Here is an 18216-nt window from a genome sequence, read left to right as displayed (position 1 = left end):
TTCAACAAAAATTCTACAGCTTTTTCTTTGATTAACTTGGAAGTTGGGTTCTTTGTCAAAAGAGCTTACTTGATTGGCAAATCTAGGACCAGAATCTTAAGCAGGTGTTTGGACATAAAAATTATAATTTTTGAAAAAAATGTACTCCGTAGTATTTGGAGTTAAGTTAAAAAATGGTATTTGAAATTTAAAATTATGTTTGGAAATGTATTTCACTTGAAAAAATATTGTAGTTTTGTGGGTGAGAAAAGTGTTCTTTTTGGTTTTTGAAAAACTCATTTTCAATTTTTTTTCAAAAACTTGCAAAATTTCATGGACAAATACATTTTTTCTAAAAAAATGAAAAACAAAAATTTATGGACAAAAACCAACATTGCTGGAGAGTGTGAACGTTGTTAAATTATTGATCACAGAACTATATAATGTACTATGGAAAATATTATAGTGCTAGATGATTCCATTAATTTAAATTTTCCCTTGTCATTTATGCCAAATAATTGTGATATGACAATAAAAATGTGGCCCTTTTGTTCCCACGTTCAATAGTGTTATTCTCGTCGGTTGAATCATGAGTCCGAAACTTTTTTGTTGTATTTTTGGACAAAAATTATTTTAACGAGGGTAAAAAAAAAATATTTTTTATATATAACGCCAAAATACTCCGTGTTATGTCTTAACGGTAACTTTTGCCATTAAATTATAGCACGGAGAATAAGCGAGTTATACCTTTTGACGATTTGACTGCAAGGTAAAGCGCATGGAAATAAAGCGCTATACCTATAGCGCATAAAATTAGCGCGGTATATCCCTTATTTTAATCCCCTTCGTCTTCCCCAAGACCAGACCTCCCTCCTTCCCCATTTTTTTTACTTCCTTTCGATTCTGGTCCCCCCACCCCCATTGTTGTCTCTTAAAAAAAATGTGGGCCCCTCCTGTCATACAAAACGCTAAGAACATAGGTCCCACATCATAGTAGAGCATCGTATTATTGTGGTTTCACTCTTTCGGACTCAAATTTTCAACTAATTTACTTTTCGAAAATACTACATCGAGGTATTCGATTTATTTTATGTCGAAATTTGAATAATAATGCATATTATTTGATTTGAATGTGTTTCCATGTCGTTTTGTGTTTTATTTGCGAAACTAGTATGTTATATTTATCTGGACTTAGATATTAGTGTTCTAAAAAAATGTGAAATTGAGAAATAATTTTTTCTGTTAATATCCTGATTTAGTTATTAGTGTTTCCATGTCATTTTGTGTTTTATTTGCGAAACTAGTATGTTATATGTATTTTTGTGAATGTTATGTGATTAAAATGTATTTATTGTTTATATTTAGTTTAGATTATTTATTAGCGTAGTAAAATATAGAACCTTTTAGTGTAGTAAAGTGTAGAGTATTTTAGTGTAGAATCTCTGCAGTTTAAGTATCTCTTATAATGGTAGATGAAAATACAAACTTTGTACAATTAAATAATTAAAAATTAAGAATTTAAATTATAAAACAAACACACAAAATTATAAAAATATTGAATTTGACACACATAATTATTCATGATAGTTTGGCGCTATTGAGACTCAAATATCGAGCCTGGAACCCATAGGTATATATATTTTGTACAATTAAATAATTAAAAATTATTAATTTAAATTATGAAACAAACACACAAAATTATAAAAATATTGAATTTGGCACACATAATTATTAATGATAGTTTGGTGCTACTTGGCTTCAAATATCGAGCCTGGAACCATAGGTATATATACTTTGTACGATTAAATATTCTGGAGCAAAAGCTGCTCCAGAATAACCACCCGATGACTAGATGTTATCCCTACTACGCACAACCTCATTGTTGGGAACGTCTTCGACCTTGACGTACATATCCAACATTTTGATTACAAGAAATTCCCGATATTCATCCGGAGTCCTCAGAAGATCCCTCAAAGTTTCATCATCGACGATGTTTAACTCCGAGTAAAAAGCAACCCCTTGCGGAGTGATGGAATACAGATATCTTTTGGTTACTTTAAGTATCACTGAACGTTTCCTCATACTCATTTTTTTGCACAACAACGATATCAATTTATCGTACTCTATTATAAGTGGTAATTTAACATGACCCTGTGGAGATAAATTGTACATCACATAGTTATTCTCCATCACAACCTCATCCCCCCCCCCCAATATAATGAAAACTCTTATTCTACGCTCTTCAGACATTATGAAAAAATGCTTGAGAATTTAAGAAGAAGAAAAGTTTGAACGGGAGTTAGAATTTTTTTGAATGGATTTTCCTAAAATCCTAACCCCTTTATATAGGAAATGGCTAGCCCCGGGGGAGGGGGGTTGCTGATGTATAATGCTCTTTTAATGTGCGCTATACACATTTGAATTATTGTTATGTCAGTTAATTTATTGGTAGGCCCATAAACAGGTGTAGCACAAGAATTTACTGCACTATATATGTATAGCGTTTTAATTCCATGCGCTATACCTGACAGTCAAGTCGTCAGAGTATAGCGCACAGATTTCCAGCGCTAAACAAGTATAGTGTAGTAAATTCATGCGCTATACCTTAACGGAAAAAGTTACCGTTAAGCTATAGAGCGGAGAATTTCGGCTTTATATATAGAAAAGTAACTTTTTCCTTTCCACTCGTTAACGTAACATTTGTCAAAAAAAACAATAGAAAAGTTCCGGACTCAGTTGAATCATAGATATATTCTTGTAGTCTGTTTGGCCAAGCTTCTGAGGAGGTCAAAAGTGCTTTTTTCCCAAAAGCACTTTTTTTCCTAACTTGAGGTGTTTGGCCAAGCTTATTTGGGGAAAAAAGTGCTTTTCGGAAGAAGCAGAAGCAGTTTCAGAGAAGCAGAAAAAAGTAGTTTCTTTTCAAAAGCAGAAGCAGAAGCAGTTTTGACTTTTCTTTTTACCTAAAATACCCTTAAAAAAATATAGTATATACCAAAATAACCCTTAAACCTAATACTTAGAATATTAATTTATAAATATTTTTTCTTATTTTTAGGAAAACTTTCTAATATATAGTGACTTTAGGGGTGAATGCTTTTATATTTGTTGAAGGAATTTTAATATATTTAACTTATATTAAAAGAATTAAGTATTTTTTAATTTTATTTTCATATTTTACTTAAATAAAATAATTTTTTTAATTATTGCATGTAATAACAAAATTTTGAGATTATTTATTTACTTATAATATTAATTATTAAGTAAATCTATTCATGTCCTTATTTGTAATTTGACACTTAAAAACACTTTCTAAAAAGCTTGGCCAAACACAAATTACTTTTGACAAGTGTTTTTTAGACTGATTAGTCAAACACAACTGCTTCTTTCCAAAAGTACTTTTTTAAAAGCACTTTTGAAAAAACACTACAAGCTGATGTCTCCAGCTTGGCCAAATGATGTCTTTTCCCTTTTTGCTTTTCACATTCCATAAACTTGGGATCCCTTTTTAAAAGAAAGAAAATGACAAGTAGACGCATTCAATTGGTCAAACGTAGCTATTTCCTGATGTAATAGTTTTAGCACATTATTAGTAACGCACGAAAAATTACCTTTAGGCATATTAGCAAATAAAAAATAATCATAGATGTGAGGAGCAACTCACTGCTTAAAGTATCGGATTGGTCGGATCGAATCCGGATTGGTTTTGGTAAGGTTTGAGACACTTATAGCCTGTTTGGCCAAGCTTCTCAAGAGAAAAAAGTGCTTTTTCCCTAATTTGAGGTGTTTGGCCAAGCTTATTTGGGAAAAAAAGAGCTTTTGGGAAAAAGCAGAAGCAATTTTGGGAAGAAGCAGAAGCAGAAAAAAGTAGTTTCTTTCCAAAAGCAGAAGCAGTTTTGGCTTTTCTTCTTACCTAAAATACCCTTAACAAAATATAGTATATACCAAAATAACCCTTAAACCTAATACTTAGGATATTAATTTATAAATATTTCTTCTTATTTTTAGGAAAACTTTCTAATATATAGTGACTTTTGGGGGTGAATGCTTTTATATTTGTTGAAGGAATTTTAATATATTTAACTTATATTAAAAGAATTAAGTACTTTTTAATTTTATTTTCATATTTTACTTAAATAAAATGATTTTTTAATTATTGCATGTAATAACAAAATTTTGATATTATTTATTTACTTATAATATTAATTATTAAGTAAATCTATTCACGTCCTTATTCGTAATTTGACACTTAAAAGCACTTTCTAAAAAGCTTGGCCAAACACAAATTATTTCTCAAAAGTGCTTTTCAGACTGATTAGCCAAACACAAACTGCTTCTCTCCAAAAGTACTTTTTTCAAAAACACTTCTCAAAATAAGCTGATTTCTCCAGCTTGGCCAAACAGGCTATTAAACTCGTATAAAGGAGAAAGATTGTAATAGGTTGATGATCATAGTATAAATAATTTAATTATGATGAATCCTTTACATACTGAATGGTTACTATAAAGTAAAATATATAGATACAAAGTGAATAGAACTAGTTTGAGAGTAAGGAATAACTGAATGCTTGTTAATTAGTTTAACTATTTTGGATTTTTAATACCCTGCCGGAAGGGAGCAGAGTCTCTCATGCTCATTGCCAGAAATAGATTTCATCATAATAGTATGCTTATATTAATAAAATAATTATGAAAATAAGAAGATTTTCCCTTTTTTTGGTTATGAGAAAATGATTGAGTCCCTTGGGTCAGATATCCCATGTCCTAACTAGTTAGTTAAGTATAAGACCGTGTAAAATTTGAACTCATTAATGAGCAAAAGATGTTATTGTTTTCTTCATTACATTATTGCTGATGTGACATGTTTTGGGTACATAGGTGGTACCAGTAGAAAAAATAATATTAACCATCACCCATATAGGTAACTGTCCATGGTTGTAAATATATATGAAAAATGTTGACATGATTATATAATTAAAGTTACATGTATAATTTAACTCTTACACTATTAGGATGTGTTATATATACGAGTATCTTTAAACTACTCCACTTTTTTATTTTATTATTATTTAAATCCCTCCACTTGATATGTCACTATATAGGTTTTATTTTTTATATAAGCGAACACTTGCGGAGTATGTGCAGCCAAGTAGTATAACAAAATTTGATAACTGACCGCACATCTCTTTTCCCTCTCTATTAACACAAATCTCCCCCTTTCAACCAGAATTAGCCAAAAACAGGAGTCCTAAAAACCATAGCATTGTAACTCTTTTGCATAAACATTTGCTCGGAGCCATCTATCTATCTATCTATCTTTGTACTTGTGGATCATGGGTTTCAGGCAGGACCTTTTGGTGTACACAACATTAGAATGTGAAAGCTTGGAGGAAATGGCAGTTTGTATGCAAAAAGCAAAGGAAGAAGGAGCAGATCTAGTTGAGCTTTGTATTGACTCTTTAACTTTCTCCCACATTTCACAAGTTGAACACCTTCTCAAACAGAGGACTTTACCCTCCATCGTTTCTTTCAGGTAAGATATATCTCTCCCTTTCTTATTATAGTTTCAGTAGATTCAGAATGATTGTGATCTTGTAATTATAATGTATATATACATAGCTCGAGCTGAAAGCAATAAGTTCAGCACACCCCATCCGACTCTGCTTTCAAGTCCTCTTCTGTTTTTCCCAAGTACTCAAATGATACTTGGAGCAATGGTAAAGTTGTATTCCTATGATCTATAGGTCACAGGTTCGAGCCGTGGAAGCAACCACTAATACTTGCACTAGATTAGAATGCAAGATACCTTGTTCGGGCTTCCTTTTTACTCAAATGCTACTTGATAGCTCAAGTATTTGAGGGTTTGGTTACTATTTTTAATTAATGAGCTAAGAAGAAGGAAAAGAGGACATGAGATGTGTGAGTTTGTGAGGAGGAGAGTGTTAGGTGAATGTCCAACACACTTTCTTTTGTTTGCTTCTCTGGATTTTCATATCTGTTTCTTTGTTTTCTTGCTCATATTTTTATCCCCCCTACAAAACTAGAGTATGTTATGAGTTTCTATTATTAAATTCTCCACCGCACGTCAAACTGTAAAAGGAGGGAGTGAGGAGGGTAGGTGAAGCATGTCGGGCTCGTGAAAGTGACCAACCAAGATTTTCCCCACTTACCAATTGATTTAAGTAATGTTTTACATCAATTTGGTAACTTCTGTCTCCATCTTGCTCTAAAGCCTCTAAGAGAGATTCTCTTTTTACTGAGACCAGAGTATATCACAATTCACATCACAAGATTTTTGAAGGTATAACTTGACATTATTGCAAAATCTCTAAAAGACTAAAAAGGTAAAGCAATTATTAGATACACTAATTGGAAGGGGTTTAGGTAGTGACCAAGTGATAGTAGTTTCAAGATTTTGAGTCACTGAATGATTACTATGCTTACTTTTTTCTGTGTACGTAAAAGGAAGAGTAACTACTACTATTAGAAATAGATGAAAGAAGGATTTTAGCTGATAGTCATCCCGGAGATTTGTCTATCAGAAATAATTTCTCTATTTTTACTAGATAAAAGGTAAAGTATGCGTATATTTTGTCCTCTTCATATCTTTACTTGTAAAATTACCCTGGGTTATTATTGATATTGTTATTGTCGTCGTAGAGATTGATTCAAGATATTAACTTAGTAAGTGTAATGTATGAAATACAATTACACATGTTTTTATTATTTACGAAAATGAATTTAAAATTGATGTTAAGTATAAAGAAGTTAAGCAGCTACCATTACTTTGCATTCGTGAATGGTCACCGCAGCCCCTGCGTTGCCCACGGCTCTTAAGGGGTCCGCATGATAGGGATGTTAAGGGTTGCATTTTGCCCAATTCGAGGCCCGCCCACATTTATTAATGGTAAAATTTCACACTGGAACAACTGGGCTCCTTACTTTTCAATTTTATATCCCATATTTTAATCTACAATCAACTAGCACAAAAATAATAAGCTAAGATTTAACATTCAACTCCAATAAGTTCTCAAAATTACTATTTAATTTTTAAAAAAGATTCCTCAAGCTTTTAAATTAATTTTCAAATTAGTAATTGTGACTCAAATATTATTTCAACAAATCAAATTCATTTGGGTGGTGAAAATTAGATTTTTAACAAGCTTAAATATGTATGTTTAAATTCCGAATTAATTTTGTGAGATTTTGGAGTGGGTGTTATTTAGACTTGTTAGAAATAGTATAAGGAGGTTGTATATAAAATTTGAAGTCATTTAATGAAGATTTGGACTGGTTTTGAACAAGAATTGCAACTGAAAATCGTGAAAGAAGTTCATCTACAGACGCTTGTATAAAAGTGTATAAAAGTGTATAAGGTATGTTTCTACACTCATATACACTATTATACAATATTATACATAATTATACAAAAAACTGATTTCGTCTTCTTTCTTGCGTCTTTTCTGAAATTTAACTCAAATCTTGCTCAAATCTATTCCAAATCACTTCAAATTTAAATTTTGAACTCTTTTTGATATTTTCAATCAATTGGAACAACACCTAATCCAAACAACTAACAAATTCAAAAAAAAACCATTTTCAAAAGCAAAGCTTTGAATGGTTTTCAATGGTAGACGTCTACTCTTCAATTTTCTTACATTGCAAGTAGCTGACACAAGAGGAGAAGTAGAAAATAATGGTCCCTTGAAGTATATGTAGAAGATGTGAGGAGAAGAGAGAGTGAAAGCAATGATTGTGAGAACACATATTTAACTTCATAGCTTTTAGAAGCAATGATTGTAAGAACACAAATTTTGAATTTACTAATGGTTTTAAAATATGTAAAATATGTGTTAGGTGAGGTAAAACTTAAAAACATAAGCTATTTTTTATTATCGTGTGAAGTCATGTGTATTTTCTTGTAATTCTTTCTTTATTAATTCGTTATGATCTTTTGGAATTGTTCCTTTTACTCCTACCCTCTTTTGTCGGCTGAATCACTCGTTCCTCAACATTCTATTCAATATTCATACCACTACACATTTTTACAAATGGGGTGGGCCTAAAACGAGGTGCTTTACATATGCCGCACCAAGCCATAAGTCCCGAGTCACGGGGCATAAACCCGGTAAATATTTAATTTTTAATATTTTATATAATAATATAATTTATTAAATATTTATGAACATGTAAAATTACATAACAATAGAAAAAATATAAATATGTTCTAAAAACCCTTTACCAAAATTTTTACATGTTTATGTTGTAACTTTTAAGTTGTTTAGAGATTGTGATTATAGGTACAGTAATTAAGAGATAAAATTTAATAAAAATTACAGACAAAGAATGTATTAGCACAACTAGTTTGATAGTGGCTGCTATAATTACTGAAAATGTTTATGTTTGATTTTATTATCCAATCTGCAAGAAAATTGAAGCCAAATGACCAAAAGCTAGAACCTTTACGAAAATCTTGCTGATTGGGAATTTGAGCTTTGACATTTTACTCCAATTACTGAAAATGGGTTTCTTCGATTTTGTGATCCAATCTGCCAAAAAGTGAAGCCAAATGAGCAAAAGCTTGAACCTTTTGCGAAATCTTGCTGATTGAGAAATTGGGGTTTGTTTTCTCAGGCCAAATTCGCCGAGATATTCTTGCAGAGAAAACTGGAAGAAAACATGCGTGCAAGTTCTGAATTTGGCTGTTGAATTGGACGTTGAGTTCGTTGAAGTTGACCGCGAGGTTAGTCCAACTGATTTTCTCAAATTACTCTGTAATTGATACAGTTTTATTGAAGCTAAATAAATTAGAATACTCAAAAAAAGAATTTTGCTTAAGAGAGTAAATCATACTACTAGTACAATGTGATACACCCTTAAAGCCCCTCTTTTATGTTTATACAAGTTTCCTCTATTATAATTTTGGATATATGTTATACGCGTTGATACACTGTCAGTATAATTTAACCTATGATAACAGGTTTACTATAATCAGTACATAGAGATTAAACTGTTTGCAAAATTACAGGTTGCTTGCGATGAGGTCATCTGTGAATTAATGACCAAACGATCAAACTGCAAAATAATTGCCTCCAGTCATGTGAATGGTGGAAATCCTACAAAAGAGAGACTTTGTAATTTAATTACAAACCTGCAATCCACAGGAGCAGATATTATCAAATTAGTGATTGATGTAGCTTATATTACAGATGTTGCACCAGTTTTCCATATGCTTACACATTGTCAGGTATTTCTTTTCTTGCTTTAACTTGCACTTTTTCCTTGCAAAAACACATCCTCAACTTGATTTTAGCTTTACACCTATTGATATTCAAAGGTGGGTCCAAAATTTAATTTGAGGTGTTAAGTATTTATATTCTCACTACTGAATTTGTTGCAATTTTAGTGATCATTCACATATATATAGTTATCATCCGTGTAAAAGATACCGAGTTCTCTTGAACCCGTAGAAACTACATTGCATCCCCGCTGATGGTATACTTGTTCAATTCAACTTACTGACAAGAAGAGAAAAAAGGGGGTCTGCTTTAAAATCTTTCTAATGCAAACTGCGATTGTTATACTAAATTTTTCTGCGGTGAAGTGTTCATTAGAAAATACTCTCATATTCTTCCATATATATGGCCTCTTATTTGTATCTGCAGCCATCTCTTGGGCTTATATGGTTGTAAAGAAAATCTTCTAATGCTAGTTTTCTTGTGAGTAGTGATAAGTTTGTTGAAATTCTCTTTTTAAAACTGAGAATGTGGTACTTTTTTGCCTCATTATAAGGTCTCTATGCAGGTGCCTCTAATTGCCAGGGCAGCAGGAGATAGAGGTCTTATAAGCCAACTATTGGGTCCAAAATATGGTGCTTTCTTTGTTTGTGGATCTTTAGGAGGCAAATCCACCCCTGGCTTGCCAGCTTTGACTAGCATTAAAGACGTTTATAAACTGGAATATGTGAACACAGATACTAGAGTTTTTGGTGTAATCTCTAATCCTGTTGGCCATAGCAAGGGCCCTCTTCTGCACAACCCTGCCTTTAGACATACAGGATACAATGGAATATATGTGCCTCTACTAGTTGATAATATCAAGGAATTTTTTCGGGTCTTCTCATGCAATGACTATGCTGGTTTCAGGTATGCTCCTTATGTACAAGCTAAAATTGTTATGTGCTGCATAATGATGAATAATTGCCAGATTGTATTAGGAATGTCTAAAGATTCCTACTCGTCAAGTATAAATCTATGCCATATGTACATAATTTTAATGCCTATTGCACTGCATCCTTTGTTGAAGTTTTGGTTATGCTTCAATTTAGTATGTTGTACGTTTGAATAAGACCACAGGGTGCAGCATCTGTAGGGATATCAACAAACTTCAGTGCTTAACAAGGGATCAATGTATTTGTGACATCTGTTTCCTCTCATTAAGCTTATATAAGCAACACTCATCTTACTAGTTTGACATTCTCACTTGCATTAAACATTTTGGGATGTGAAGATATGTACCCTGCAATATTTTGCTTTTCTATATGCTTTATTTTCCTAAAATTGCCTTCATGTAGAAAAAATATCTAATGCATGATATTCTTCCTTTTGATGGAATGTGTAGTGTTGGACTCCCACATAAGGAAGCAGCAGTACGGTGCTGTGATGAAGTAGATCCACTTGCTAAGGTCTGATTAGTTCCAAAATGATGACCATACCATGTTTGTTTCTGCCGTAAATTCTTCTTTATGTGAGTGCATGAGTGTATAACTATGCTCTTTTAGATGTCTCTATCTTTTGTGTATTCTGTCTTTGCTTTTTCTGTTTAATTCAAATATCAAGCTGTTCAATTTTATCCTGAAAAACATCAAAGCAGCTCAACCCGGTTATAAACAAGTCTAATGTTCACACCTTCATGGTACACTAAACCAAGCTTAATCTTGGGATTTGCTGTGTGTTGCATAATTTTATTTTGGCTTTTGGGGGATGAAGAACCACAAAGTGCACAATCTTTTCAAAATTTCTTTGCTGAAGCTGGTTCAGCTTCACTAGTTCTTATATAATGAATACTTATAAACATCACTCTGTTTAATATGGCTACAAGAGGTGTGCATATAATTAGAGGAAACAAAAGCTTACTGTCTTGGATGCGCTTGAATCACCTTATCATATTAGGCATAGTATAATTCAGGTTTTCTCTTTTTCCAAAATGAGCTATGTATGATTGCCTTAGTCCATTACGGTTAAGTGCTGAAGGCAGCCTAAGTAGCGGTATTACACTGGTCATGTAGGTGTTACAGCAGCATCCACACATACACACACATTTTTAGGTGTTTGTCCTTGCATGGACAAACATTTTGTTCTATAGATTAGACCAGTATTTTGAAAGTTTGGACTTGGCATTTTTATACAGTTGTTTTTTGTTTAGCCATATCAGATTATTTTGTGGCTACATTCTCTTATTAATAAAGCTTTCTAAATTGCATCATGCTTTTGGAAATCAGTCTATAGGAGCTGTTAACACAATTATAAGGAGACCTTCTGATGGCAAGCTCATTGGTTACAATACAGATTGTGAGGCTTGTGTGACGGCAATTGAGGAGGCGCTTAGAGGTACTGATTTGTTCTTTATCAGAATTTAAAAAAAAAAAAAAAACCTAATATTCTTAGTAGAAAGGTACAAGCAAAAAAACTTAATCAATGTAGTTTAGTGGTTTAATTCTGTAGTCACTTTGCAAGACAATAGATTTTCCCGAAATCCAGATAATCTTACATCTTTTTGGCTTACAAATTGGACAATGACAATGCCACTGTTTTTCATTTTCTTATTCCTTTCCCCCTCATCGGTCTGTAGCCCTCCCAAAAGAAAATGTAGAAACTTCTTAGGAAACCATTTCAAAAACTTCTGAATCCAATTACATAAGGAGTTCCAATTTTTGTGTGTAAACAGAGAGACAAAAGACAAATGGCCATGCATCAAATGTTTCTCCAATTGCTGGAAAATTATTCGTATTAGTTGGAGCAGGTGGTGCTGGGAGAGCTATTGCTTTTGGTGTCAAAAGCAGAGGGGCAAGGGTTGTAATATTTAACCGCAAATACGGTATTACCTCCTATCTCCTTAAGAATTATGGTTGTCTTTTGATCTTCATTCATTTACGTCTTCCGTTCACTTATCACAATCCTTTTTTCCCCCAAAAGAGAGAGCAAAAGCTCTGGCCGCAGCAGTATCTGGTGAAGCCTTGCCATATGAACAACTAAATGATTTCTGCCCTGAGAAGGGAATGATTCTTGCAAATGCTTCCGCTGTAGGCATGCAGCCAAGGACAGATCAAACTCCAATTTCCAAGGTTGGCTTTCTTGCACTGCAGTATTTTTAACAAAAGTGAACCTCTCTGGTTGCATGAGAGAATGCTGACATCTAACATTTTCTGCATCCTTTCCGCTGTTTCAGGAGGCCTTGAAATCATATGAGCTAGTATTTGATGCAGTTTACACACCTAGAAACACGCGGCTGTTGCAGGAGGCTACAGAGGTTGGAGCTGCAGTGGTGGGTGGGGTTGAGATGTTCGTCAGGCAGGCAATTGGGCAGTTTAAATTGTTCACCAATGGATTAGGTAGCTATTCTCTCCTCCATCGTATATTTCTTTACACAATAACAAAGAACCTTTTCTTGCTCCATATATCGTAAGATTGGGGCCATATTGCTAAGCAGTGAACATAACTGAAGTTCGATATGCAGTAAGTAGTGGGGCTTATAGCAAAATTTGGCTAAGCTGAACTTGAGTGACTCTTAATTCAATAGGGACTCCTTACTGCCGATTAGTTTGCTTTAATTCCCTAAAAAAGACCTGATGTAGTCCAATAGCTTTATCACCAAAGAATAGGAAAGTAAGACGGGAAAAGCTGAACTCTGAAGCAAACTGTATGTCTTAAAGCAACATTCTCTTAGAAAGCAATGGCTTTATTGGTGTAAAATTTTCAACTCTTGTTTTTTCGCAGCACCAGAAGACTTTATGCGGAGGATAGTATATGAGCAATTTTGATTCTTGTAGAAGAAAAGTTACAGTTTTTTACTCAAATCAGACAGTGCTAAGCCCAGGGCCTTATTTGCTAGCCAATAGAAGAGGTTTCTGAAACTCTTATATTCCATATGGATGCTCCTTCAGCTTCCAGTTGCGAATTGATTTACATGGGGAAAAAAGAGACATCAAAATATTGTGAGATTGGTTTTTTTTTTTTTTTTTAAACTTTCTGAAAATCATATAGTATACTGTAAATAATTTCTTGTTATAGTTTGTAGGTAATATCTGGAAAGATGTGCGTGCTTTGCCTTTATTCCAGAAAGGTAGTCTATAAGCAATATAACATTAAGTCGAATTTGCCTATTCCGTTATATTCAGCACAAACTAGTTTGTGCACCCTGAGGCTATGCATTTGATTTTGAGTAACAAAAAACTCTAGTAAAGAATCAAATGCCATATCAATTTTATATGGAACGTCACTGCACTTGATCTGCTAAGTTTAAACTTTTAAACGAGGTGAAACCGCCATCTACCACCAAATTGTGGCCACTAATAAACTTGGCATCTTCACTAGCCAGAAAAAGAGCAGCATTGGCTACATCAATGGGCTCACAATATGCTCCTTTGAGCTCACTAGCACTGTGTAAGATTTTAGCAAGGTCCTGAGGTTCCACCCGTGGGAAGTAATGTTTCATCTCGTCCAATGAAAAGGGTGTTGGAATAGCAAATGGAGATATGCAATTGATTCTTATTCCCTGCTTGCTCAACTGCGCTGTCACAGACTTCACAATTCCTATGACGCTTGATTTGGAAGTTGAGTAAGTAGGTTGTGCAAGTCCTCCGATCACCCCGGTGACGCTAGCTGTGCACAAAATGCAACCGCTCCCCCTCGGGATCATCACACGAGCGGCGTGTTTGATTCCCGCCACCACACCTCGCACGTTAATGGCCATGACACGGTCGAATCGTGCAAGGTCAAGATCAACTATGCTTGGGGGTGTTCGGCACGCTATTCCTGCATAATCATAGACAGATTCAGAATCTAAATGTAGCAGGTGCACTTCTTAATTAATTTGTGGTCTGATCTTTAAGGACACGACAGTGCACATGCATTGACTGTTACATATTGAATTCTCCTTAACTTACCTGCATTATTGTACATTATGTCGAGCTGTCCATGTTGGGAAACGGCATAGTCCACTACGTCGGAAATCTCAGATTCTTTTGTGACGTCGCATGGCACAAATGTGGCGTTTGGTCCGAGCTCACTTGCGGTTTCTTGGCCGAGTTGCCTCTGTATATCGGCGATAACTACTTTGGCTCCATGATTAATGAATTGGGCTGCGGTTTCTTTCCCTATGCCACTTGCTGCCCCAGTGATCACTGCTACCTTGCCTTCTAGTTTCCTGAATTTACACAATATTGTCAACTTTGATTCACTTACTGTTTCTTCACTTAAAACAATTATCGTCAGATTCTTTTTTTGGTTTTCACCCGATGTTTGGTATTTGGTGTCCGCTTTGGGGTCTCGATTAATCTAGATTTGCTCCGTGTAACCCTATCAAGATTTTTCCATTCCCATGACTTAAACCTGAGGCATCTAGCTAGCTAATGGAGGGATCTTATAAATCCATCACACCACAGCAGTAGGTGGTTATTGTCAAAGAACTTACCATAATTAGGAAATGTTCAAGTAAAGTGTTTGAGTAAGCCAACTTTTTTCGAATTTGATGTAATATCGAGCTGCGGTAATATTGTTTTATGCAACTTTATAAACAGCATTGTCTCGTCCTCCTATATTTTGTACCTTATTGGCTGCTTACATATACAACTACTCCATTGGTTATAAACCTTTTAACAGAAAAGGAAAAGAGGGACCGCAAAGAAAATAAAAAGAGAAACAAGGGACCACAAAAAAAAGGTGTCTTTTGTTATGGAGGAATACGTATCACGTAGTTTATAGTGTATGTCATAGAATACATTATACATGTATATAATTTTCCAATGAGATAACTTAGTAATAGTAATCAAGAGGTACAATTTGAACTATATTATCATGAATTCGAGTAGTAATAGCTTCTTGACTACTATTGTCTAGGTAAAGTCATTAAGTTAAATTTGTGGTTATACTGGCATTAGGGATGTACATGGACCGGGTTGGTTCGGTTTTTATCAAAATCGAACCAAATCAACTATATCGGTTTGGATTGGTCCGGTTTTGTCGGGTTTTTCGGATTTTCGGGTTTTTTTGTTATATGAATATTATTTCAATCTTACTTTGTTAAAATTATAGATAAAGCTTTGATAAGTGAATATATATTTAGTAAATATGGAAAAACTGATAAACATATGATCTATTAAAATATTCTAATGAGAGAATTTTTTTAGTAACACATAATAGTTATTTTCTCAGTCGTCTAACAATAATTTTTTGTTAATTTACGCTTTCAAGGTTAATACATGAGAGGATCCCAAATATTTCCACATTTTCTAAAGAAAAATCACTAGGAAGTCTTAAAAACATAAATAAAATTTATATATTTATATGTCGGTTTGGTTCAGATTTTTTTACTCAATACCAAACCAAGTCAAATCAAACCTAGTCGGGTTTTTTAATCGGTTTAGTTTTGTTTTTCGATTTGGTGCGGTTTTTCGGTTCGGTTCGGTTTGAATACCCCTAACTCGCATGGTAAAAGAATGCGCTCATTAATTATTTTCGTCGCCCCTTACTGGAAAATATAGTACAAAGATGCAAAAATTACTCGTTTGTCCTAAATAAGTAACATATATATGAAGCTTATCAACTAATATGTATACAATCTGTTTCCTTTTGCTTATCTAATTTGCATTTTGCACTCTTCTCAAGAAAATACTAATTAAATATTTATTTACTAAATCATCTTGACTATATTCTAAAAATCAAAATTTGATTACTAATACTCCAATTAGTTTGGGAAATGATTGTAGATAAGGATAAAATTAGAAGAAAAAAAATTAAATTCTCTCCTAATTTACTAAAGCGGGCAAGCAAAGAAGTAATCAAATTTTAATAAGCAAAAATCTCAAATGTTATCTTCTAAGAAAATAGAAATTAAAATCTGTTATTGACTTCTTCTACAACTTAATTATAGTATAAGAGTGCACATGTGTCCAAGAAACGGAGGGACCTATTCTTTTCCCCATCCAAGAAGGTCGGCCATGTGACGACAGTGACTCTTTTCTTTAAACTTCTGAGAGAGAGAGAGAGAGAGAGCATCAACATACCTTTCTATATGGGTAGAGAATTTCTTACTGGAGGTTTGAAGAAGCAACGATCTTGAAATAGACATGGCCCTGGAGTTAAAGTTAACAAGTTAGTATAAAAAGAATTCAACAGATAAAGAATGGGAAATGAAAACAATCTTCATTATCTGGATAATTATATTCCTGTAATCCATCAACACCGGCACTATCATCACCTTCACAAATTCGGACATGAGCTTAATTACAGTCTCCAGAGCTATCTTTGATATATATAATACTCATTTGATATATAATATGTGCCATGATTTGTAGAGAACAGAAGAAATAAAATAAAAAAGCAGTAATTAAGCACTCTCACATCGAGCTGATTTATCGGAAAGTTTAGCTCAGTAAATTCTATACATATTCGTACAAGTACAGATATTAATAAAGAAAAAGATGTGGATGAGATGGAAGTATGAGAACCGACCTTGATCTTATCCTCAGCATATTTTCTTCTTCTTCAATCTTCACAGAGCTGAGAGTAAGGCACCTCTTATTTTCCAAAGGAAGACAGCAATTAATGAACGACACAAATGAGAGTTCAGCACATGGAATATTAATACTACTGGATTGATGCCTATATAATACTATATATGACGGGTCGCCTATTCTCTAAACAGTATGGATTTATGTTAATATATTAACCGGTAATATGAAGTTTTTTTTAAACCTAATTGTCAGTCAATATTATCAAGAAATTTATTTATAATTACCTAATAAATAACCTGATTATGTAAATATTTTTTTACATTATCATTGCATATAATTTAAACTCCTCTAGTATTAAGGACACAGAGTAATAATATAATATTGCTACTTTTTAATGACGTAATAATATTCGTTTTTCTACACTGTCATTATATAAACGTTAAACCCTTCATACTTTGCAAGAATTATACTATCTTACAGTCCCTTGAAAAATATAATTAAATTCACACCAAGATTTTGTGGACTATCTTTTAAGTCTCACAAAGCAGTATGAAAACATAGAGTTGGACGGTTGTACGTAAGAAAATATGGTCTTACTTTTTCTATTTCAAGGGTAGGTTAATCCATTAATTACGTGAAAAGAGAGAGAGAGAAAGAGAGAGGTTCACAAGCCTTTTAGATTTACAGTTAATTAAGTAATTTATTACTGGTGGACTTTAGTTGTAGCTGGTAAAGGAATCTTAATTAGAATCGTCAATGTGGACAAACTTTGTTGACGTAGAGTCTTAGACTACATCTCCTTCTTCCTCTATTACGAACTGCAAGTTGTTTTTGTGACAGCGACGTGCCAACTGTGCTTCTTTGGTAGCTACATGTTTTTTCACGTACGAATCCTTTCACATTTTCCCTTACTTTTTCCTCCTTTTCTTTTAAATTCTAATTTTTGCAAGTTAATCGAATCAGAAGAGTTTTGGGGCAACCCTAAAATTATTTTTGTGTAATTTATTAAATTATGAATTTAAATCGTGAAATCAATCATTGCTATTGCATATGTTAGAGTAACATAGGCAGCCTATAGCGCATCCTCATAGGTGCATGAGGCCTCTCCCCAAACCCTTCCTGCAGGATATAACCAAAGTAGAAGCAAAAGCTGATAATACTTCAAATATATATAATGCTTCTAATGTTTAATTTGTAAATCTTGATTTCATATCCAGATATTTGGACTGTAGATATATCTATCCGTATATGTATATGTGTGTATACATATTAGATGTGTATAAAATTTTGAAAAAAAACATGTATATTACCAAGTGTTTTTGTTGTATGTAAATCTTGAATTGTCTCTCAACATTTGGGTTCTTGCTACGTTCTATCGTATATATTTGCAAATGAGAATTTCCCTTTTTCCGAGTTCTGAAAATATTAGAAAAAGGGCCAAATATATACCTCTATTTTTGAATATTCTCTATATTTAATCCATTTTATACTATTCGGTCAAATTTATT

General features: G+C 33.3%; 2 protein-coding genes across 4 annotated transcripts; one reads left to right on the top strand and one right to left on the bottom strand.

The window, feature by feature from the left end:
- The first annotated feature begins 4978 nt into the window (after positions 1-4978).
- Positions 4979-13286, top strand: LOC107832188 (bifunctional 3-dehydroquinate dehydratase/shikimate dehydrogenase, chloroplastic). Of its 2 annotated transcripts, none has more exons than XM_075219161.1 (10): positions 4979-5509; positions 8611-8719; positions 9005-9223; positions 9781-10121; positions 10597-10660; positions 11477-11585; positions 11923-12072; positions 12171-12319; positions 12424-12586; positions 12972-13286. In XM_075219161.1, exons 1-10 carry the CDS (start codon positions 5310-5312, stop codon positions 13013-13015), a joined length of 1548 nt encoding a protein of 515 aa, XP_075075262.1. In that variant the 5' UTR covers positions 4979-5309; the 3' UTR covers positions 13016-13286. The 2 variants fall into 2 exon arrangements, with proteins under 2 accessions (XP_075075262.1, XP_075075261.1); XM_075219160.1 differs by having other exon boundaries at positions 5107-5509; positions 9769-10121.
- Positions 13287-13430: 144 nt separating this feature from the next.
- Positions 13431-16861, bottom strand: LOC107832189 (short-chain dehydrogenase reductase 3c-like). 2 transcript variants are annotated; one of them, XM_016660001.2, is made up of 4 exons: positions 16707-16861; positions 16259-16327; positions 14141-14400; positions 13431-14009 (listed from the first exon to the last, which is right to left on the bottom strand). In XM_016660001.2, exons 1-4 carry the CDS (start codon positions 16724-16726, stop codon positions 13471-13473), a joined length of 888 nt encoding a protein of 295 aa, XP_016515487.1. In that variant the 5' UTR covers positions 16727-16861; the 3' UTR covers positions 13431-13470. The 2 variants fall into 2 exon arrangements, with proteins under 2 accessions (XP_016515487.1, XP_016515488.1); XM_016660002.2 differs by lacking the exon at positions 16707-16861 and adding an exon at positions 16453-16591.
- Positions 16862-18216: the final 1355 nt, after the last annotated feature.

This window comes from Nicotiana tabacum, chromosome 8 (genome assembly GCF_000715075.1).
Source record: "Nicotiana tabacum cultivar K326 chromosome 8, ASM71507v2, whole genome shotgun sequence".
Lineage (NCBI taxonomy): Eukaryota > Viridiplantae > Streptophyta > Magnoliopsida > Solanales > Solanaceae > Nicotiana > Nicotiana tabacum.
The sequence above is the reverse complement of the archived record's forward strand: the minus strand, read 5'-3'. Positions and strand labels throughout refer to the sequence as shown.

Bases quoted from the DNA above. Each gene is read 5' to 3' on its own strand.
- LOC107832188 (XM_075219160.1), top strand. From the start codon at position 5,310: ATGGGTTTCAGGCAGGACCTTTTGGTGTACACAACATTAGAATGTGAA. The intron at 5,510-8,610 runs GTAAGATATATC...TTGTTTTCTCAG, and splicing joins CCCTCCATCGTTTCTTTCAG to GCCAAATTCGCCGAGATATT. The intron at 12,320-12,423 runs GTTGGCTTTCTT...CCGCTGTTTCAG, and splicing joins ATCAAACTCCAATTTCCAAG to GAGGCCTTGAAATCATATGA.
- LOC107832189 (XM_016660001.2), bottom strand. From the start codon at position 16,726: ATGCTGAGGATAAGATCAAG. The intron at 16,328-16,706 runs GTCGGTTCTCAT...CTTTAACTCCAG, and splicing joins ATGCTGAGGATAAGATCAAG to GGCCATGTCTATTTCAAGAT. The intron at 14,401-16,258 runs GTATGTTGATGC...GTGTAAATTCAG, and splicing joins TTCTCTACCCATATAGAAAG to GAAACTAGAAGGCAAGGTAG.